This window comes from Limulus polyphemus, unplaced genomic scaffold (assembly GCF_000517525.1).
Source record: "Limulus polyphemus unplaced genomic scaffold, Limulus_polyphemus-2.1.2 Scaffold1044, whole genome shotgun sequence".
NCBI lineage: Eukaryota > Metazoa > Arthropoda > Merostomata > Xiphosura > Limulidae > Limulus > Limulus polyphemus.
In genome coordinates this window covers 125235-149280 of record NW_013666654.1, presented here as the reverse complement: position 1 = coordinate 149280, position 24046 = coordinate 125235, and the positions used below count along the sequence as shown (strand labels likewise).

At 30.9% G+C, this 24046-nt stretch overlaps 2 protein-coding genes across 2 annotated transcripts in view; one reads left to right on the top strand and one right to left on the bottom strand.

Moving 5' to 3' along the window:
* Window positions 1-418: 418 nt before the first annotated feature.
* LOC106461850 (acyl carrier protein, mitochondrial-like) lies at window positions 419-15642 on the top strand. Its single transcript, XM_013921710.2, has 5 exons — window positions 419-618; window positions 12252-12362; window positions 13018-13105; window positions 13853-13950; window positions 15491-15642. The coding sequence occupies exons 1-4, from the start codon at window positions 445-447 to the stop codon at window positions 13942-13944; spliced, it is 465 nt and encodes a 154-aa protein (XP_013777164.1). The 5' UTR covers window positions 419-444; the 3' UTR covers window positions 13945-13950; window positions 15491-15642.
* A 2-nt stretch (window positions 15643-15644) lies between these two features.
* Window positions 15645-24046, bottom strand: part of LOC106461846 (eukaryotic peptide chain release factor GTP-binding subunit ERF3A-like) — a 42175-nt gene continuing 33773 nt past the window's right edge. Inside the window, exons 11-15 of the mRNA XM_022388922.1 lie at window positions 22584-22685; window positions 21079-21150; window positions 19080-19169; window positions 16384-16552; window positions 15645-16260 (exon numbers count right to left, since the gene is read on the bottom strand). Of these exons, the coding sequence (XP_022244630.1) occupies window positions 16217-16260; window positions 16384-16552; window positions 19080-19169; window positions 21079-21150; window positions 22584-22685 (477 nt within the window). The 3' untranslated portion in view covers window positions 15645-16216. The remainder of the gene's footprint in view (window positions 16261-16383; window positions 16553-19079; window positions 19170-21078; window positions 21151-22583; window positions 22686-24046) is intronic.

Genomic DNA, 24046 nt, shown 5'->3' with positions numbered 1-24046 from the left:
ATTGAGAAAGAATAAACTAGTTTTATTTAAGAAAGGACTTGTATCGCTAAAATTTCATCCGAAAGAAATTATACGCGAAATTAACAAACGATCAGAGACGTAACAGTACTATTGAGGTTGAAAAATTCGAAGACCATTATTTTCCCTTACTTGAATATTTTTTTTTGTGATTGTTATCTTGTAAGTTTACATTATAGCTCAACGTGTAGCTTTCTGCTAAAACAAATATTATTTATTTATTTAATAATCTATTTTTTTCATGTCTTAAATTGAGTGGTTAAAATCGAGTAACAAGTATTCTCGCTCCTAATTTTTTTTACAAAAATCAATGTATTCGGGCGAAAATTAATGGTTCTGACGAAAAAAATAAATAAAAATTACATTGAAGAGAAACACAACAAAATAAACCGACAGAGAGCGTTGGTTTTCACTGGGGTAAGGAACATGGCTTTGCAAGGGAGACTTTTTTGTCGTGGAATAATGCATAATATGAAGATTTCCAGGACTTTTTCTCACCGTACACCTACTCTAGCTGTATTTAACACAAATGATATACATAGAAGTACATGGGAAAACAAATATTTGTTAAAATGTTCCTTACTACGTAAAACAAACCAGGTAAGGGCAAGTTAAGACTTTCCTTAATTGTTTGATCCTCTGCGAAAAGAAGTGTGTTTAACTCTATAACTTCTAAATCTATGGCAAAGCGTGTTAGATACCAAAGAAATGTACTATAGATTTAATTTTCGTAAAGCGTTTGAGAGAAACTGCGGTAAGTAATACTAGTCCTTAGTCTGAAAGCTTAGGGCAAATTTTTAAAACTACTTAGTTAAGTGTTACGAACAATAGTAACATTAATAGTAATACTACTTAGGTCAGATATACGACATCACGGAAACTAGACTCGATTAAAGAAGAACTTTCCAATGTAATTTGTATAAATTCGGTAACTGACAAAGCTAGTATTGGTAGTTAGGCCAAGTCCTTATAATTACTTGGTAACTCGTATTTAGCTTATAATTCTTTGAAAAGGAGCGTAATACTAATAACAGTGACTGAATCTAATTAAGGTATGTTTTTCGCTGTAATGTTTGCTAATTTTCATTCTCAACTGCTTTTCTAAGTTACTGACAAATCTATGCAGTATTTAAAAAACAAACAAAATGGCTATTCACTGAGTGTCTGAGTAGTTATTGAGAGTTTAGCTATTTGAATTGATGGAGTTTTAAATTGTATCAAGTGAGGGTTTTGTGTGGATGCTCTGTGACCTGAATACTGTTTCAGCTGACCAATTTGGAAGAGTATGAGACTCTTAATCTGTTAAGTAATTTGTGAAATGAGGTTGATTTAAAATAAATATTCCCTTTAAATAGTTTTGCTCCCATTTTCTAGTTTGTAAAGATAGGAAAGATGTTTTTCACCTTTTTTTTTATGCTGTGGCATAGTGGCTCATAGAATGGCCCCGAGTTTTTCAAGTACAAATGTTTAACTCATAGCTTTGTCATTTTTTGACCGATTTGAGATCTAATTACAGTTTTGGACTAAGAAGGTCAAACTCCTTCGATTGATGTATTTGTATAAATCTTGGTGAGTAATAAAATCGAATTGGTCGTAGGTGTGCCCTCATGCTTGGTATTGCTGGTGCACAGAAATATAGTTAATAAAAAGGAAAAAAAGGTATCAGATTAATTTATTCTAATTTTGCCTAAAAGTATTTCAAGTGCTGCAGCTATTGAGGATTCCCCCTTGTTATAGATGAGATTTCTCTTAGCATGGTAGTCATTACAGTCTAAGGAAATTCTCATTTTCTGTGAGACTTGAGTTGTGCACCAATTTTTATGTATGGTAGAGTCAAGGTAACTTAAAAACAACCAATGTTAAATATTGTTATTTAGTAAGATATTATTGTTACTCATCTACATTCTTGAATTTGCTCTGTGATTAACCAAACTGTTAAGTTGATACACAGCCACTGGGTGAATAGCCAAACACAAATTTGGTACCCAGCTGTTAGCAAATAGACTCAGCCTTTGTAAAAATGTCCAAATATTTGCAAAATAGTGTGCATGTATCAGATCTTTATGATTTAATATTGAAACACAAGTTTAAAAATTTCAGCACTATAGTTCCTATCACACCTTTTTTTTTTGGGTAACTAAATCCTCTAAGGTGTAGTCTAGGTTAATCGTAGTATATTATAATTAGACTGCTCCATCTGATCATGGTCTAATGAATTATTGGAAGTTTACTGTTTACCAGTTCTGCTTACTGTATGATGCTTTCCCTTGGTGTCAGTAGATTGTGTGTATTAATAATATAAAATATTTTTTTGTTATATTTTGAAATGTAAAATTTTAATGTGACAATTACTATAACATATTATACTGAGATACCACACTGGGTCACAAATTTCTTTTTATAAACTTCTAATTGTTCTGCATTCCATCTGAGGAGTTTTTTTAGTTTTTTATGGATATAGTAATGGTCATGCTGTAACTGTTAAACAGCTTTACCAAGAAATCCTTCTGTATCATGCATTTTTATGCAGGCCCCTGCTCTTTTCTTTTGATGATCCACAGCATTCTTCATCATCATCAGTTTCATTGTTCTGCAATGTAGCTTGAAGCCCATATCTCTATATTCTATACTCTTCAATTTTTTGTTGTTTTTCTCTTCTGATAATCTGGAGTTTTTTTCATTATCATTAGTTTCATTTTTCTGCAGTGCAGCTCATAACTTCTTTTTCTACATTCTACAGCCTATTTTTTCATCATCATTGCCATAACTATTTTCATTATTCTGCATTTCATGTGTTTTCATTATTATGATCATTGTCATTTGTCAGTTCATTCCTTTAGTTGTAAACAGTTTTAGGACAACCGAAACTAGTTATGCATTGTCACTCTGCAGTAAATATCTTCTGACACAATGCTTTTTACAGGTTTTTTCATTATGGAAGCTTTGTAGGGTGTACATTTGCTGTCATCTCACACAAAGAAGTTTTAACAAGCTTATTATATTGGTATCTTGGCAGTGTTCAAAATAAGACATACAGACTTGGTTGTCTGGTGGACAACTTTTGGGCCAATTATGATTGTCTACAATAAAATATAGATCTTAACACTTGAATGAAAGACTTGGTTGTCTGGTGGACAACTTTTGGGCCAATTATGATTGTCTACAATAAAATATAGATCTTAACACTTAAATGAACAAGTTAGTTGACTAACAAAAATTATAAACTTGGAGTTACATTGTTCTAAATCATATCACACACTGGAAAGCTCATAAACTGCTAGAAAATTGTGATTTTATTGAGGAACGTTATGTGCAGAACATGACCCATTTCTCCTTGTCATACTTCAGTTACAACTACTTTGCTAGGAACCGTGAAACATTCTTTTGCGTTTGTTTTGATTGTATTTGCAAATGACCTCTCTTTTCGAAGACTTTATGCCTACTTTGTCTTAATCACTCAACTTTGACCCCAAGTTAAAGCAGAAAATTGAAGCTTGCTTAGCCATTTCAGATCCACAACTTAAATCGAAAATAGTATCTAAGTCTAATGTACCAAAACACACAAAATATAAACAGTTAAATGAATATAGTGTAATCAAAATCTTTTGAGTGGCTGTTATTGGTTGTAAACTGTGACAGGCTTATAAGGCTTCATGATGAACACTTTTTATCTTAAACATTGTGTGTTGTCTTGATGATTGTATCTCTGTAAAAATCAGAACACAGTGCACATAGACATACTATACATAATTTATATAGTATCCTGAATGTACCAATATAGGTTAGGCACCTAAGGACGACGTAGTAGTGCATTTGAGTTGGCCAGCGATAATTTTGGCTGTTATGGACAACCAGAAACCACTGGTTAGCTCTGAGAGGATAACTATAGATATTACACAAAATCATGACCTTGGGAAAATTATGGTAAATTTCTCCATATACCATGAAAAAGGAAAATCATTGTATTTCCTCAAGTTCTTTTCAGTTTTTTGGTTGACAAACACTATTGAATTCCTATGATAGATGTTTTTTTTCATATGAGTAGTGTGATGTGAATCTGAGTGTAGGAAAAACAATCAAAACTTTTATCATCTGCTTTGCAAATAGTCAAGAACATCTAGGAAACTGAATTGGCCACTTCTTGCCAAGTGTTTCAGAGTAAAAGTTATAGTTGTAAGTTGATCAGATAACTGTGAAATGTTTCCAGTCTATGTAAAGTGAAAGGATAAATACTAAAAATATCATATCATATACACACCTTAAGCACAAGAGATGTTTTTCATCTTCTTGCATTGTTTTCTTATATGTGCATGAACACTACAGCAAAAACTACTGTAACTGTGCTTCCAATAGCAACCTTTTTTTTTGTGTGTGTTTTTGTCAAATTTAAAATTATTAGTCAGAATAAATCAAAGGCACCACTCTAAATGTTCCAGAGGAATACCAAAAAGATTCAGGTCTTTTTTTTTTTTTATGATATTCATTATTGCTCATAAATATTGATTGATGGGTAGAAAGAAGCTATACCTCGGCTGAAAAGGAGCAAGTTTTTTTTGAGAGACACTTCTTCTAACTTGCATAGAAAATCATTTTCCTTACTTAGATGAGTTGGAACATAAGATGGTAATGGGTCGATTATCTTTTCATTGAACCAAAAAAAGACTGTTGCTGATCCACAGGTGGACACTATTGGTCAGTGTAGTTGCCTAGCATGTGATCTTTCAGTAAGGTGTAGTGCTGTGGTTAGGTTTTAGCAATGCTATTAATTTCTTGGGTATTTTGCTGTTATGATTGAGTTCATTAAACAAAAGTGACATTTGAATTCAAATTGGCTCTCACTTTCTGAAATATAGGTAAAATAAAATGTTCCAGTAGTCTGTGTTATGTCCTCACTGTGATTAGTATTTTATAACCAATCAAGGTAGACCATTGAAGTGAGTAAATACATGTGCATACCAGACATAATGTTATGTTTTCTGATTGTTTGGTTGTGAGTGCAGACTTTGTGCCTGCAGATAAAGCAGACAAAGTGTGCAGTTGAATTACTTTTTTTTAATTATACAGGATACAGTACTTCATGATTGACACTAGGTATTTTTGCTATCATGTTAGCATTACTTTAAAGTAAATGTTAGAATTTTTGTTCTAGATCATAACTACACTTTTTTTTCTGTTGTTCCATAATGGTGGCACCTTGACTATTAATCCATGCTAGTAGTGTAGCATCAGTATTTTCAGTTATTACTGACAAAAGTTGAGTGATTATTTTCATATGGTAGACCCTTTTCTCTAGTTTACTTTTCAAATAATTTTTTTAATATTATTTATTTTACATTTGTTTATTTTATGTTCTGCATATCATTTTGCATCAATATTAAAATGATTTTTGCTACAATTTTATGTTGCACATCTACATTCATACCATTAGATTTTTATGTTGCTTTGTTTTAATGTAAACAAAATTATCTATGTGACTTCGAGCTTAGCTGTGTAAATAATAAGTTGCTCCTAAAAGAAGGTATAAAAATGAAATGTTAAATGAAATAAATATAACCTTATTCTGGAGTTTATGGTCATTTTTTCAAAAATGTCTAAGTTACTTCAGTCAGCACTTCATAGTATTAGTGCCCCTCAGTGGCACAGTGGTATGTCTGCGGACTTACAACACTAGAATCCAGGTTTCGATACCCGTGGTGGGCAGAGCACGGATAGCACATTGTGTAGCTTTGTGCTTAATTACAAACAAACAAACATAGTATTAGTAGGAATTAATTAGCATTATTTCTTCCTTCAAGTGCAAGCATCTGTTGGCACAATTATTGAATGAAATATAACATTACACACTTATTTTACACACACAACTATTATTAATAATAAGTTGAAAGTCTCTTACTTACATTTTTTTCAATCATTTTGTGTGAGGTTAAACTACAGTGTATGATGTAACCAGTTATGTAGTGCTAAATTTTGTAGTGGTAGAACCCTGCCAAAATTTGTTAGATGTATGATGTCACCATTAGGGTAAAGATCTTGTATTAAAAACCTAAATTTCATTTTTTGTGAGTCCATTCTATATAATGAAAATATATGCAACACTAATTAGTTGAGACTACTTATAATAATAATAAATTGAAAATGTATAAATTACTGAGAGAAAACATGCAAATCCATTTTCTTTAAAAAAATATGCACCAAAGGAAAAGCAAACTAAGTATTATATAAAAATCAGTAACATTAAAACAAGTTTTAATATTGCATAGCTTATTAATTTACTATGTCTCTATATGCATTATATCATTAACAACTTTGACTTTAAAATGCTTTGCATATCTCCTGTATTGTCAGCATGAATAACCAAAAATTAAAGCAACCTTTCTTGTATACTGTGTTAATAATACACCTTTTCAAATGTGTATGCTTTAAACACAGTATAATTGTAAAATGTCTTTAATTAAATGTTTTTATACCATATTTGTGTGTCTTAAAACTACATGACATATGACAGAAACATTTCACCATATTAACTTTTGGATACCTGCTCTTGAACCAGAATGGTCACATGGCACTTGATACCAGCTCCTGAGGGAGACTAACAATGTATGTGCTGGGTGATCTGAAGGAGTTCTACATGGGGATCAAAAACAGTAAGATTTTTCTATGATACTCAGGAGTATGTAAACTGAATAACTTAATTTTATATTTTTTTTAAGTGTTGGGACTTCACTCCTGGAAGTAACTCAACAGTCACATGATATTGGATGTACAAGGTGTTTATTTTTCATTGATTTGTGACATACATTTATGTTATGTTACTTTAAACATATGACAACAATGCATGTTGAGTTGCATTATATAAATACTTAACTGCTGAGTTAGGTAAGGGGTTAGTAGTTTTTCATTACTAGGTAGGTATCAATCTAATGATAACTGAGGTTTGATATTTGAACTGAGTTAGCATTTTTACATGTGTCTAGGAAAGCGATTCTCTTCATTGCCATTCAGCATGTGAATGTCACTAGTCCAATCTTCATAAACTGTCCCATGTAAGTTGTTGTTATGTGTTTAATAAACAGTTATTGGGAGTACATTGTGGCTATTGAGCTGGTTGAGGTTTTTATCAATGGCCTAGAATAGAATGGTTACATTGACATCCTCTGTCTTTACTTTAGACTTGTCTACAAAGAATTGTTCTTCTAATATGGTATTATGGTAATTTGTGTCTTGAGACTTACCCATGAAGAATCATTTTTCTCCTATGACATCACAGCAGCTCAATTTATGTGTAGTTGCTTCCTTCTCCTCAAATCAGTTTGGCCTGTTGTTCAACAGTAGTTTTTCCAGCTATGTATATATATTTGCATGAAGTTGTGCTGTAGTTTACTCATTTACCATATACTTTAAGTAATGAACTTTGTCATTCATAAAGGTGGAACTTATAATAAACTGTATGTAATGTTGGGTGCACACTTCTTGAAGTTGAGGTATCTACTCAAGAGATGACAGTGATGCCTGGAGTTAAACTGTTTATCTTGTAACATGTTGAGTGGTATGTATTAAATTGCCAAGTTATTTTTGTATTTACTCTTGTTTCACAATGCTGTATAACTGTTTTGCATATTTTTTCTAACTTCATTATTAAAAACTTTTTGAAAATGTTATTCCTTCATCTTGCAAAAATTAGATAAAACATGAACAACAGAAACAAAATTAATTTCCAATCCCACGAAGATATTGATTTCACTGGAAGGTTAGCTCCTATTCATTATGATCCATTTTGAATTAAAGAAAAACTTTCAGATGTAACTTACAAATTGATGAGTGTACCAGATGTTAGAACTTGCCATGTTACAAATATGATACCATATTATACTTACGATAATTCCACGATATTGTGGAAGATACTGTTTTTGAACAATCTGAAGAGGATATTGTTAATCATTCTGTTGCCTCAGATTTTGATTTATTGAATTTGTGTGATCAATACTTTTGATTCCAGTTTACCACATGGACCTGAAGGTGATAATAGAAAATAATCAACTGATGTATCAGCTACTTTATTGGATGAAGAATTAGCTTCACTTCTTGTGTCACTTACATATGATTATCTTCATTCATCGTCTCCATCTAATTGTAATAGATTATCTTTCTCATCCTTGAAAACACCTGTAAATTAAAATTGACTAGTCCATCATTGGACAAACTTTTTCCATTCTGATCAATTGGATTTGTAGCTCTTGTCCGAGAACAGACAATTTTTCTTCGTAATGAAATTAGCATTACTTCATATATTACCATGTCATTACACTTACATAACTTCTATAAATAGTAACTTACAAGTTTACTACTTGCATCTTGTTAAAGCTTAATTTACAACATATTGGATATACAAAGTGTTTATTGTTGGTTTGTGACAAAGAATTATGTTTCTTATTTTAAACATGCAACACACTGACATATGCTGAGATGTGGCATATATTTAATTGCTAATTCAGGTAAGGGGTTAGTAGTTTTTTATTAGTATATCTTTTGCAGGCATTACCATGTAGGTTTCAATCTACTGGTGCCCGAGTTAACATTCATAGATAATTGCTATAGTAAATAAATGTTTGCTGATACTCTGCATGTGAACATCACTTGTCCAATCTTCATGAATTGTCTTTAGGTGTTAATAAATAGCTTCTGAGAGTACATTGTGTCTATCAAACTAGCCGAGGCTTTTGTTGACGAACAAGTTGCTATGATATGGAACATGTTTTTCACAGTTGTTAAATTTAACAATGCAGGAACATTCTTATAGATCATTCCACATATTTTGTAAAAGAGTTATAAACAATAAATATCAAATGTGTCATCTAAACTAGAGTATTAGTTTTTAAGACTGACATGTGAAATAAGTACTTAGAGCTAAGCCTACACAGAAAGCTAATATTTTTTGTTTTTTCAAAGCAGATAAAGATACAACAAATTAATGACAGATTTTCATCTGTTTGTGACTTGTCAACCCAAACTTGATGTAACTTGATTTTTCTATCTTGGTTTGTTTCCTGATGTTAGTAATGAACAAGTTTACTAATGATATTTGGTTTTTTATTTTTCATAAGCTGTAAAAATGAAAAACTTTGAAATAACCAAAGTTATCAAGAATGTTGTAACTACCTCATAGATGAATAAATTGTACAGAAACATGTAAGAAACTGATAGTTCTTTCAAAGCTTAACTACTTTTTTAATACTAAACTGAGCATACATTTTGTACGTGTTAAAATATAGTAACAAGTAATATGATATTTAGCACCATAATACATGTTCATAATATGTAGACTTCAGCTAGCAACCTAGACATGTAAACATTTAAAATCTCCAGACAAGCTTTGCATTAGTCTGTAATAGCTGTAGTAGGTAAGTCTTCACAATTTAATTTTAATTTGCATATAGTTAGGATACAAGAATAATGCACTTTCATTCAAGGCCTGCATAAAAGTCAGTTCATTCAGTGTTTACATTTTCTTTACTTTCAATATGCCAAGAATACCAGTCTATCACATGTAGACTGGTTAAACTGCTCACTTATTTTACATCTGGGTCACATATGCTTCAATAAAGTTTATTTAGTTTTATATTATGTATGGATGGTATCATTGCAATAACATAGGTATGTTATAATTTACTCATTACATTGATAAAAAAAAAAAGTTGGGTTAGTAGAATTTCAGTTCAGGCCAGTACGTTTGTCATGTCTACTAGCCTGCAGCTAGTACATAAAAAGAAAATTCACCCTTGTCACAACACATATTTTATGGTTTCTTATAAGTATAGCAAATCCATCTGATAGAATATTCAACTAATACATTAAGTTCTCAAAAACTATTGGGTAAGACAAATCATCAGACATAAGGCCAAAGTGTGACATAAAACCATTCAGCCCTTCGAGGTCACCCCCTCCACACACCAAAGTATCATAAATAAACTCAATTTCCACAGTCATATACTGATTTACAAAGATGTAAGATTGCCAAGATACTGAGTGCAGAGAAATATTACTTTGTACAATTAGTTTTTTCCAGCATCTAAATATTATCAGGTCCCAAAACAGACCCTTGGAGGATCTTGCTAGTCAAATAAATCTCAATTGGAAAGCTCATAGTATGTAACAATTTTTTCAAAACTACATGAAATTTTGGGTATACATTCACATGGTTTATTTCACCCAAAAAGCAGAAGCCCAATAAAAAAAAACTTCATCAATTTGATAAGGCAAAAACATAAATTCTTCAAACCATGCTAAAATTTGTGAATTAACTGCTAACTTTTAAACTTATTTTTATGAGGTATAAAAATATATTGCAGTGACTTGCTTAAACCAAAGTCAAATTGAAAGGCTTAACATTTCTTGATGCATGCCGAGTACTCTAGATTAGATTGATGGGAATGGAAGCTTTACTCTTAGCTAGTTTCCCATGTTTTTCTAAATCACAACAAAAATAAAATTTAATTATAGATTCTACCCACCTGGAAAATAATTAGTGTTCTTAAAAATAATGTCTTATCCTTCATTAATGAAACAAACAGTTGTTTCCTACTCCAGCCTTTTAACTTTTCTCCAGTATGATGTTTCATTTTAATTTCTTAAAACACACAGTTTTTATCCTTTTGCAGTTAAGGTAAGCTTAAAAACACTGCAAGCAACATTAGATATTTTGAGTTAACAAAAGTTTTTTAATTACTTTTTTATTTCAATAAGTCTCAGAATCTTTAAATTGCATGAATTTTATATTTTTGCAAGCTTTTCATTTTAATTCTGACAATTGCACATTTAGGAGTAGGATTTTGATTGGATTGAAGATTTTTGACGAATAAAGCATCCCCTTTCAGCAGGTTTGGTCAAACTAATTAAACTAGTTGAAACTTAAATAAAATATTTCCTAAAATTAGGTTATGTAATTCTTTACTAACTATAGTTGTGACAGCTTAAGTAAAAACACTTAAACACCATTACTGTCACACTGTAGTTAAGCCTGCAAATTCCCATTCAAAGCCTATGTTAAATTGAATGGAATAAATGTTTTCAATAACAATTTTATGATATACACATAGTTTTATTATCTTTATCAGTAAGTAGGTTGGTAACAAGATCAAGGCTATCAGAAAGACCAATTCCGGAATTTTTTGGCAGAAATGACAGGTGAAAAGATAATAAATGTAGTAATTTATATACTTATAAGTTTTAATTGCTGTATGAGTGTAACAATCATTTTTGTTACACATTTTATATCAATACCTTTATCACGATATTGCCTCTGAAGCAGGCAAAAATAGTCAGTAAATTTATAAACTTTCTTTTATGTGTTGCGATTTACTGACTTAATCAGTAACCATATGATCACACATTTCATTGCACATGGATGAGCAGAGAATGGGCTCTTAACTGAAAACCATAACTGTACAATGTACATTACACTTTCCTTGATTCTTATTTGCTTAAAAGCATTACAAATGGCTTTGAAACAATTTTAAGGTAAAGAGAGACTCAAAAAGGTTGCAGTTAAAAGTGATGTTGGTGACTGAGTTCCTCTAGGATAAAGCTCATAGCAAGGGTATAAACATAACCAAAGGTGGGTGGTTTCCTAGGTATTTATTGTTGGGATTATGGTGAGAAATAGCAGTGTAATTTGCTTTTGTTTGTGAACATAAAAGATAATTCATTTAATCTTCACTTTGTGCCTAAAAATCAGTTATAACTGCTAATGTCTAATGTGTTTATTATTAAAATTTGTGATTTATGAAATGTATCTTAAATGGCTTCCACGTATATATGCAACTGAGTAAAGTATTTTGGAACTTGTATTTCATTTTTGGCCCTTTTAAAAGTCAATTTAAATCCCCGCACTTTCAGCTGTGGGGGGCATTATACTGTGATGGTCAATCCTACTCTTTGTTGATTCAAGAGTTGGCAGTGATGACTAGCTGCTAAATTAAGGACAGCTATTGCAGATAACCATCATGCAGCTTTGCGCAAAATTCATAACAAAGCTTTCAAAAGTAATGTGTGAGTCTTGTGCGCAACAATATTGATTTATGAATTTTACTAAAGATTTATGGACTAAATAATAAAGTGTGTGATCTGACAATTAAAAATTTTGTTACATTCTTCTATATGTAATTTTAAATTTGAATAGACAAAATGTATGTTATTAAATTTCAACCTGTTAAGCTCTGTGGTATTTTTCTTCACAGTCACTCTTCAATGTTTGTTACTTCTGTACAAAATCTCCATTAACTCTTGATGTTATTCGAGATAGAGTGCTTGTAGTCCTGAAACTGTATGACAAAATAGATTCTGAAAAGGTAAGATTTCTTAAGGAATCTTTAACAAAACCAAACTAATATATTTTTATGCTTATCTAATATTCCGAATTCTATTGTTCAAGGAATATGCATCCTTGTAGCATTGTAAGAAGATTGATTATTTAAATGTTTTTTTTTGAGCTATATATATATATATATAAACAAATACGTTAATGGCTATTGAGTTGTTTTAATTAATATCCTAATAAGTGAGGCATAAGAAAGCTACTTCAGTGGCAGTGATTTTTTAAGTACTTAAAAATAGTGACTGATAATTTGACTCCCAGTATTTTCACTCCTTGTAATAATTTTTTATTGTCAAAAAATAATCAACAATAAAAGTGATGCAAGTTATAAGTTGATCTTCAAAGTTAAAATTAATTTCCAAATATTGGGAGTCATTAGGGAACACAAACAATTTTTTTTTACATTAATAAATTATTACGGGGAGTCAAATTACTAGGATTGAATTATTCTACAACCCTCAAAAATCACTAGTATATCTAAAAGTAAGTAACCAATCAACTATTATTTTCAGTTCACTTTATTTCTTAATGTTGATTAATAAAGTACTATTTATAATTTTTTTTCCAAAGATTTTAAACAAACATTGTTTAGGTGTATATTGTGTACATTAATTTTTTTTTCTTTACAGTTAAATCTACAGTCCCACTTCATGAATGACTTGGGTCTGGACAGTTTAGATCACGTGGAAGTTATCATGGCAATGGAGGATGAGTTTGGTAAGATTTGTCTTTTCATCCTTTCGGGGGTGGGATATTAGGACAGATAAATTCTGTTGAATCTATTCATTACAGACAGCATGTCTTCTGAAACAGTCTAGGGACTTGTGTAGAATGGGGAATATGCTGTCCTACATTTGACCATTAAAGTAAAACAACAGACACTCGCATGTTTAAGTAAGGCTTAGCAACCAACTGTAGCTGGCAAAAGTCCTGCATCACCTAAACAGTACACAAAAAAATTAGAATAAAAAAGAAGAAAACACTTCCATAAAACTAAGAAATTATAATTATTCTCCTACTGGAAGCTGACAATTATGGGGTACATAAATTATTATTGACTTAAATACAAGCAAGTCCAGAGTTTAATAGTTATACTTAACAGGTTAGCTACACGGAGTTGATAAAATTAAGTCTGAGATTTATGTAATGTAAACAGATTGTGGAAGAACATAAAAACCTCAGCAGTAGTTAATGGGATTTTTATTATGTGACATGTATAAGGGAACCTGTAACAAAACTATTTGGTATATAGATTGTTTTAAAAAGCAGATGGGATCCATAGACATACCAGTAATTATAGGTTAAATTGTTACAGTTTAGGTAAAAAGCCTAGTGGTGTATTTTGTGTGTAATCATCTTTGAATTTCTTGTTAATGTCAACTAAAAGAAGAAAGGTTATACAATATTTTCCTGCAATTTCAATATCCCCATGTTTCTTTAAACTAATATTTCTACTTCTTTCAGGTTTTGAAATCTCAGATACTGATGCAGAACAACTTTTAACACCTGCGGACATTATTAAATACATAGCAGATAAAGAAGATGTATATGAATAACATGAGGTATAGCATAGAACTATTAAATACTTAATAATTTAACTTCTAATATGGGTCAAAGGCCATGTCATTTTTGTAGAATCACATACAAAATTTTATTGAATTACTATTTTATGAATGTATGTCAATACGTTTGGTATCAAATTATACATTAGTAAATATTGAAAAAATCATAAATACTGATTATTGTGTCTCATGGTATGTTGAATGCATCATTTGTTCAAATACAAAGCCTATAGATTCTCAAATTACTAATATTGACAAGCTAGAATCTAAGATAAGATATTCCAGTCTTTTCTATTTTCTGAGGTATCCATTAAGATGGCCATGCCCACCTCTTCCATTTTTTCAAAATACTTTCTTAAGCACACCTACTTCACCCAATCAAAAGCTCAGAATGTCCCCTTAGTGGTTTTCTCAGCCTCTGCAGGAAACCTTCTTTTCTTGCTAGATTCCAAGCAGTAAACTCAAAAAATATTTTTTTGACCCAAATATGGCTTAGTTACAAGCTTGATAAATTGGTGGAATTCTGTGGTATTGTTATTGTAATGTATGATTTTTTTATTTCAAAATGCATATATAAAACCAAAAAAAATTTGTTTTACATCCTCCACGTGCAAATTTTGATAAGGCTTAACTTACGGCAAGCAGTGAACGAGTACATACTTTATAACTAGAAGAGAATTGGTTTCTATATTTACTGTTCCATGTTTTAAGAAACTATGAAATTTAAGAACTTATTTGTAAATAGTAATAATTATTATAACTAAACTCTTGACTGTATTTCACAAAATACTCATTCATGAGAACACAGCCAAGATAGGACAACTTGCGCCATAGCCACTTCTGTAATGTTAGTGAGGCATGGCTGAAAGCTAAATAAAATAATATATAGATGTTATGAGATTTAAGCTATTTAGAATGAAAAAAGCATAATTTATACTACTATTTTTTATCGTGGTTATGAGGTTAATCAGATTGACCAAACCTGTACAGAGATACAGTAGTGAAAACAACAGATAAAGTTTTTCTAAAACAAATGTTTGGTAATTATCTGAAGGTTGTGAAATTTTCTGATGCATAAAACTATTTTTAATCTTAAAATCAAAATTACTTTGCATGCTGGATAGTCAACCTTCGAAAAGATCTGATATTATGCTTACAAAAGCCTTGTAATGTTCACTGATGATACACGCAAAATGGTTACGAGGTTGATCCCTTGGACTGAGCATAATGATGAAATTATCCATTTTCCCCACATTAAAATCTGCTGTTATCAAACTTTCCCTAACCCCTATTAATGTGGGTATTAGAACTACCGCTTCTATGCAAAAGAAAAAACCATATTTCCAATCAGTGTCTTAATTTATGATAACATAATAAGCTTTGACATATTTTCTATATTCAGCTTTAGAATTTAGTATAAAATATTCATGAAAGATTTGTAAATCTGGCAAACTAAAATTATGAGTGGAGAAATGTTAGTATTGGTAATATTCATGAACCCTATTCAAGTTTGTGATAAAAATATATATTTTTTATGCAGGTTATGAAGATGTTTTAAAAAATCTAGTCTAGGACTTTCCAAATGCTTCGGAGCTTTGCTATCAGAGAAAACTGAGAAGTAGATGCTAGTATGTTATCATACTTAGTTTTATGTAGTTACTATGTGACAATAAAATCAAGATCATCACAGTCTGTCTGTTAACAAGTACCCCTTTTATTAATGTAACAAGGCAACCAATTTTAACCTCTATAGAGGTATTTGAAGTTACTCCTTCCACATATGTAGATTTTGAAATTGTCATCCAAATAAAGCTTGTTTCACTAGTTTTAGGGTTCTCTGTTCTCACTAAATGAAGGTGTTTGGGAACTTTCCAGCAACCAGGATAGTTTATTATAATACAAAAGTTTCTCTGTGTAGAACTTTTCTTGAATACAAGTACAGTCTGCAGCCATCTCATAAATAGACAATATTTTCTTTTTGGAAAAAGCTAACAAAAGGCAATCAGTATAGATGTGTTCCTCTTCATTTGCTTGGAAGATAAAACTATATATATATATATATATATTATATATATATGTGTGTGTGTGCTGATACTTTTATCAGTAGTTTATCCCATGCTCAACGAGTTTGTGGTTGAAAGAATCCTGATACATGAATGGCTAAGCAGTCAACAAACTCCAGATCTTAGATACGTGGGATGCAGCATACCTCCTTGGTATTCCATGCTGGTTCAGATAATTTTTACATGGAGTTTCTTTTAAATCTTTACTCTACTACTCTTAAAATTTTTCCTATGGCGATGGTACGGCCTACAATAAAAAAAAAATCATACGTTTATATAATCTTCACATCTATTTGCAATTGTTAATAAATATTATAAAGAAGAAACTACATTATGAAATTTATTAAATCTGAAAATGTTACTTCCATACCTTCATCTCGTAGCGTAAACCGTCCCATTTGTGGGAATTTTTTAAAAGATTCCATACAAGTCAGAGCTAAACATTCAAATCTCATGATGGCCACTTGATCCTGCTTTACAAATCGGGGTCGCGTTTTGCTTCTTTCTCCAGATTTCTTATCAATTAGGCAGATTAAGGCCTGGATTCAGAAAATACAATATAAAGAGAAACCTTAGGAAGGGTGTTGTGATTAATATCTATTATAAACTACCAGCCTCATAAAAATCAGTAATAGCACTTAAGTAATGCCATTTCACACCCTAGTGAACAATATTTCTACCCTCTCTTATATGTTACAAGTTCATGGTTAACACAAGATCCCCCCCTCAGTTAGAAGCACTTCAGTGGCAGGGATGACATATATAAAATCTATGACTTGGGATATGATGATTACAATTTACAATTTGGACAAAAATATACGGATTTATGCCTATCCATATCAGAAACCCCATTCTTAATGACAGTACTTCTTGTTGTGTCACTGATGGAGATATTACAACCTTTTCATTCTTCGCCTGCCATTGCATCTGCTTTTCAGACCAGAGCCTAACAGATCTTCAGCAAACAGCTCTAAGCCCTACTAACCATGACTAGAACTTTGCTACTCTTCAGTACGTTGTCATCAATCACCATTATTCCCTTATTAATCTGCACATGCAACGTTGAGATGTTCAACATGTAACCTGTGCAGCTGTTGTGGACATAATCATAATACTTTTTGGCAGCTCTTGTTGAGGCAAATCCATCTACTAAGCCCAAAACTGCTATGGTGATAGTAGTCCTCTGCCAAATCAGATCAAGAATAAGGTCTCCAACCTCAAACATACAATGACAGTCACATAATTTGATTTGAGAATCCAGAAAAGAAATAATCCATGTTTGTGAATGCTGCAGTCACTATGAAACCCTGTCTCTCTTTGAATGCTCCCAAATGAAATAAATTATCATCAGTTGGATACAGCAGATTCCAGATTTTCCAATGGTGTATGCAACACCTCCAAGATACAATTAACAGAATTCCTTATTTCTTACTCTGCTAACCAAAGATATTATTTCACTTATGGTTGAGAGATAGATCCTGTGTTAAATACAATGATATTTAGTAATGCTTACATTTTCAACTAGCATGGACTGCAGGAAACACACAAAACTGTATATACTTTCAAAATAAGATTTTTTAGGATTAAAGATAATGTTCTGTTTCAGTAAATTTTTCACTTAATCATTATTTACTGATCAGCAAGTAGAGTGAAAAATATTATCTAATCAAAAACTCCTTAGGTGTGAAAAAAAGGTGTGGCCAAAAAGGAACGAGCATGCAACTTAAAGGAATGAAATCAAAATTGGTGATCAAACTGGTAGCTACAATTATAGCATTAATAAGAATGTTACAGCAAATACTCGTTCATTAACTAGCTAGGCTGCATATTTTGTTTTACTCACCATCATGCCCATTGAACAATTTTTATTTTATTCCTTTAAGTTACATGCTCAATCCTTTATTGCCTTCACTTTTTCCTCACACCCAAGATGTTTTTGATTAGATATCATGACTTTTTTGTCAATACACGTCAAATAAGAATGTGACACTTGACATTAACAGTAACTTTATAAGTGCAACCATATTATTCAGAACAGACCTACACTTTACAGAACCAACCATATTTAAAAATGGTGATAGTTTTCTCTCTCTAAAACTGTTAATAACTTCCTTTATAATAACACCATGGAATCTAGATTAACATTTTCTTGTTATCACTTGCATGCACTCGCTACAGCCATATCAAGCATCATTATTTATGCTGATTGCTTAAAGTAATATGAAGTGATGCTTAAATACTCTTTAATTAACAGAATTTCAGAAAATTTAGCAAAGAATAATAAATGTCCACCCATATGATTCTTTTGAAAACTTGAGCTAGAAAATGCTAATCTAGTTTGCTTGGCCTAGCCAATACTTATTTATCTGCACGTGCTTTCAAGCTATAGTTGTGCTGCTCTAAATCAGCCATCTTTAATCCAAATGACAGAAAACAGTCCACTTTTACTCTTAGATGAAGCTGTAGTAAAAATTTCAGAAAAAGAAGAATAGCTCATGTAACTTTTTGAGCAGTTTTTGTTGAATAACTTTGCTCTTGTGGCTTATAGTTAGGTAACATTTAACACCTAACTGTATGCTGTGAAGATCTATCGGTGTACCAAATTTGGAAAAAATCCATAAATGTTAAGTATGTTTTTCTATCAAATAAAGAGAAGAAATTCAATCATAATTGGAGATTTTATATCTTGTGTAATTCTTAATGGATTGCTTTGAAATTTGGTACATGAAGTAAGAGTCCAGTAAAGCACATCCACTGAAAATAAGTGATAGTTTGGATTACCACAGTTCGAGCTACAGAAAGTGCAAAATTGCTAAACTATCACTCCAGTTAATAACAAAAGTGTGTCCTGCAGGTCATTTTAGCTACACAACACACTATCACTTGTCTTAATAAATTATATTTTCCAAACAATTAGTTTTTACCTCAAATTATATTAAAAATTATTCATTAAACCTCTTCAAACAGGATTCATCACCTCAGGTAAATTTTTCATCAAATATATCTGATATTAGTATGAAGTTTAGATGTCTACATGACCACAAATTTAAGGAAATAGAAACTTACTTTGACTGAAACCTCCTCAACAGATGCATGCAGATGTAGAACAGCTGTATAGCCTGGACATATAATAGACTTGTGTTCTAGGATCACCACCTGTAATATGTATCTCCAATAAACTATAGGATTCGTTCTTCTCTAACACAAAAGTTCATTGTGAATTTAAAAAAATCATATCAAATGAATTTTAGGCACGTAAAGCATACAAATAAAACAATGTATTCACCCTCAGAGATTTCTTTAAACAATTTCTACTATCATATATTACAATCACACTAAAACTTGAAATAATTTCAAAACTTCCTAACACATTACTATTTGAACATTAGTGAACACAAGGGTAGAATGTCATACTAAAAACATGAGATGCCAAGATTACATCAGCTTTACTGTAGATCCTCCATAACACCAATGTTGTATTAAGAAACAGATTGATGGGTCACTCCAATTGCAAACTCACAACAGTATTTTTAAAGTTTAATTATAAATTTCAGAACTTTAAACATTGTACAAATAGATTTTTTGTGTTTTCTGGTACCAAGTTTTTATTTATCTTTCTCAATCAAATTTCAATATTTCCAGTTAACTTTGTGGTTATTTTACATTTTTGGGTCTTGTTTGCTTAGCTGTTAATGTACTGGTTGAACTTAGTTACTGTATTGACCACATAGTTCCTGCAAACTTAGAATGGTTCTTAACTTTGAAAAGAAGTACAGTATCAAACTAACAACTCTCAGAAAGAGAAGATTCTGATCTTTAAAATTATTAGTCAAGAATACGAGAGATTCATATAAAAGTTGATCACATGTATATATGAAAACATTGAAACAACATCAAGAGAAGATTTTAAAACAAATCCTCAAAGTTTAGAGGTAGGACATTTTTATTATAGCTTTATTTCATTCCTTTTTTTTTTATGTTACATTTGTTCAAAGGGTACAGGAAAGTTCAATGAAAAATATCAGGTAAAGATATTTAGGTTTGGCAAATATGGTAAGTAAGACCTGCAAAGGGAAACTATTCAAAAAACACAAATATAGGAACTTACATATTAAAAACAAATTATAACTATTAAATGTAAATTGAACTCAACCAGAAAATATCATCAAAATAGCACACTACAACACCTGACAAAAGTAATGGTGAAGCCATTATGAGATGTAAAGTCATTGATCACAAATAAATATTTATCATTCTTGCCATGTTTGTGTTATCTACAGTGGAATGTCAGTTGTTTTGGTTGGCAAAAGTAATAAATTAAATGTATTAGTAAATATCAAGCAAGTTGAAGCTGATTAGATACATAAAGTGGAACTTTCTGATGCACAATACCTAAAATACAAATATTTTATTTTTCAATAGTGTTACCCAATAAAATTTCAGAAACTTCTGAACCTAAAAATTGTACAAATACCAAATTAAATTTTATGTATTAGGTCTCATGAAATTTATTTAACTATCTTCATTGGGTCAAAAAAAGACTGAAAGCTTGTTGGAGTGTAAAGGGGGTTAACACCTCGTCTTTATATATTTATAAAAATACTAAGTTATGAACAAACTTTGTTATCAGAGAAGTCTGAACTACCTTGGCCATATTGGAGATGTTTAGATCTATGGCAAGCAGTCCTTATGCTATTTTTCTATGATTTGAATATTTTTGTAAAGCTATACAAGAGCTAACTGCACTAACTGTCCCCAATATGAACAGACAGACCTGACAAAATGCAGCTAGTTCATAACACCAACTCATAGACTAATTTTACTGAATAGTGGGATTTAACAGGCACCTTCATGATGCCTCTATGGTCCAAATTGTGAAGCACAATTCTACAGAAATGGGACATGAACCATGGACCCTTAGTCCTGCAATTACCTCACACTGTCTGTTGAACAATAACTATAACTTAAACGTAAAGCACAGCTCATCCAAAAGTGTGTATATGATTATATATCTTTCTATAAATGGTTGTATAAAACCACTTGTAAAGGTAATCACCATACATACCTGAGCATCAAATATTTTCCCCACTGTACATGGATTGTCTGCATCACATAGGACGAAGCCTGACTGCACTTCCTAAAAAGTATCAGCAATATCATAATTGTGTACCTTATGTGCAAATAATAAATTTCTCAAGAAAAGCAATAAAATTAAAGGGTCCATACGAAACCAATGGGCAGCTGTTTTATACGTTTTCTCATGTTTATAAATATTTTTATATTCTTGATTTTTTTTTATTTATTCTTAATTTACACAATATATTGAATGTTATCATGTGTACAAAAAACAGTATACTAGATGATGTATATTGTGTTCATATATATATTTATATACATACACACACACGAGGTAAAACATTTCATGAAAACCAGTAATAAACCTTAAAAGCAATGTTTGTCTGTTATAAGGCACAAAGCTACACAATAAGCTATATGTGCTCTGCCCATCGCAGGTACTGAGGCCCAATTTTTAGCATTATAAGCTCATTGACTTACCACTGATCCACCAGTAGGCCTTTAAAAACAAAATCTTGAAAATAGGACCTACAACTAGTTTGCCAGTTATTATTATTTTTTAAATCCAATAATGATGTGTCAGTAATTCTTACCTAAAAATCTGACTTGTGTGGGACTTGCATAAAAATGATGATAATTACATCTTACTTGGATAATCAGATTACCACCCTAACGGTTGTTGTTCATGAATATTGATTTATATATGTATATAGAGCCTAGACTGGCAATGGATATGGCAGATGTGGTTGACACATTATAACATACTAGCTTTTACTTTTACTTGTGGGTTCTTAGAATACTACCGTATTCATAAGATCTGAAAGGAAATGCTGCTGTAGTATACTTAGTAGTTATTAGTAACTCAAAATATTTTCTAATTTTAACAGTTCCTTTTACTTATGCTTACCTTAAGATACAAGTTTCATAAACTCTTGTTTAGAAACTATTTTGTTTCCATATCAGTTTTATCATCATGATTCAATAAAGGTTTAAATTATCTGTGGAACGAATAGTTTTTCTATTGCATGTTAGTTCAGATCTGAGAAACTTAAAAACTAAAATATACATTGGTCTAAACGTTTATATTTTGAATAGTAAAATAATGTGAAACTTCAAACAGTTTTCAAAAGTGTGGGAAGTCCTTTTAATGTAAACAGCATGAAATAATTGTAACAATCAAATAAATGGTAATATTCAAATAAGATCCATAAAATCAATGTACTGCATGATAATTTAATACACATTCTGTTTGGAGTTTTTTTTTTTTTAACTTCAAGTTAAGTTATAATTCTGAAATATTCGTAAGAAATATAAATGTCACCAAACATTGTTATAATGCTAATTAGGAGAAAACGATCTCTTTACTACTTAAATATTTTTGTTATACAACAATCCAATCTTATTCATTTGTGTTTCATATAATACACTTTTACTCCATTCTTTTTTTTCTATACACAAGTTCAAAGATGTATTTAATACTTCATCTTAAGTTACCTCTTCTTCTACTCCTTTTAACTTTATCTTGATACTATCACCAGATGCAACCATATTAACTTCATCTTCATCAGTCCATAAAGTTAACACTTCTACCTGTTTCTGTAAAAAGAAAATAATTTATCACACTATTTTACAAAACAAAACAGAAGACTGTTACCGATTATTTGAACAATTTCATTTATGTTACATAAAGGATACACATAACTGTAAAGCCTAATTTTAAGATCTTACAAAAATTATGAGACTAAGGAATATATAACCAATATGAGCAATATTTTGTCTTAACCCTTTCCAGCCTGGTAGCAGTATATTGCCATCCCTGTATTTGCATATCATAAAAATTAGTAAGTCAAATGTCACCATATATAAAACATTGAAACAAATACTTTAAACCTAAACCATGATAATTTAATGTTTTGGAAACTAAATTTGATTTTTTGATAAAGTTACATTATTATGATATAAAAACCACTACATGACATAGCTATATACTATGCTGTTAAGAAATAAACCTGTAACTGTTGACTTTAAAGCCAGAATTCACAAAATATTATACTACAGAGATTCTACAACTCAATGTTCACCAGTATTTCTCTTATTTTTATTTTATTCATTTTACAAAACAAGTAACTGTCCCTAGAAGAAACGTCTCTAGCCAACACTTGGGCCAATTTTTTTTTTTTCACAGCTATGTTATTTGTTCATTATTATTATATTTCAACAAACATTTTTGAATAGTAAAAATACAATCACAAGTCTAATGATGTAATGCACTAGCTCATTTTGTTAAAAGAAATTCTGCAGTAAAATATATCATGTATCATTAAAAGTAATATAACTAGATAACACTAACCATACTATATCTGATTTATAAAATTACTTCTGTACTTTAGGAAATTCTGTATTCCTGTTTCAAGCAGACTTCTGCTAATCTCTAAACTAATACCAGGGCAAAGTCTGTGGTAAGACTCCATTAATTTCAAATTACCAGTGGGCAGGGATAGAAATAATGAAATAAAATTACATTCACATGAGGGAAAGCTATCAGGAAGATTACATTCCCTCACGTAAGGCTGCAGTTCCTCATGAATTGCATTTTCACTTAATCCATGTAATATGTTCACTTTCATTGGTCATAACTAAAGGAATACTGATGGACCATGCACTCCTGATCGGAAAAGCCAATTATAAAGATGAAGTTCTTGAAGCAAAGTTAAATTCTTCAGCAATGCAGGAAAGTAATATTTTGATCCTTGGTGGGAGTTTTTATAATTAGTGAAAAAAAACAAACAACTTCTATAGTAATTTCTTCAACAAAAGAAAAAAAGAACAAAGGGAACCAAGAAAATTAATATATTACTTTTAAAGTAGCATAAAACACACAATATAGTTGGTTATTTGACATGTTATCAAAGAAAGGCTTCAGAGGTAATAACTAAGACTACAAATTTAGAATCCAC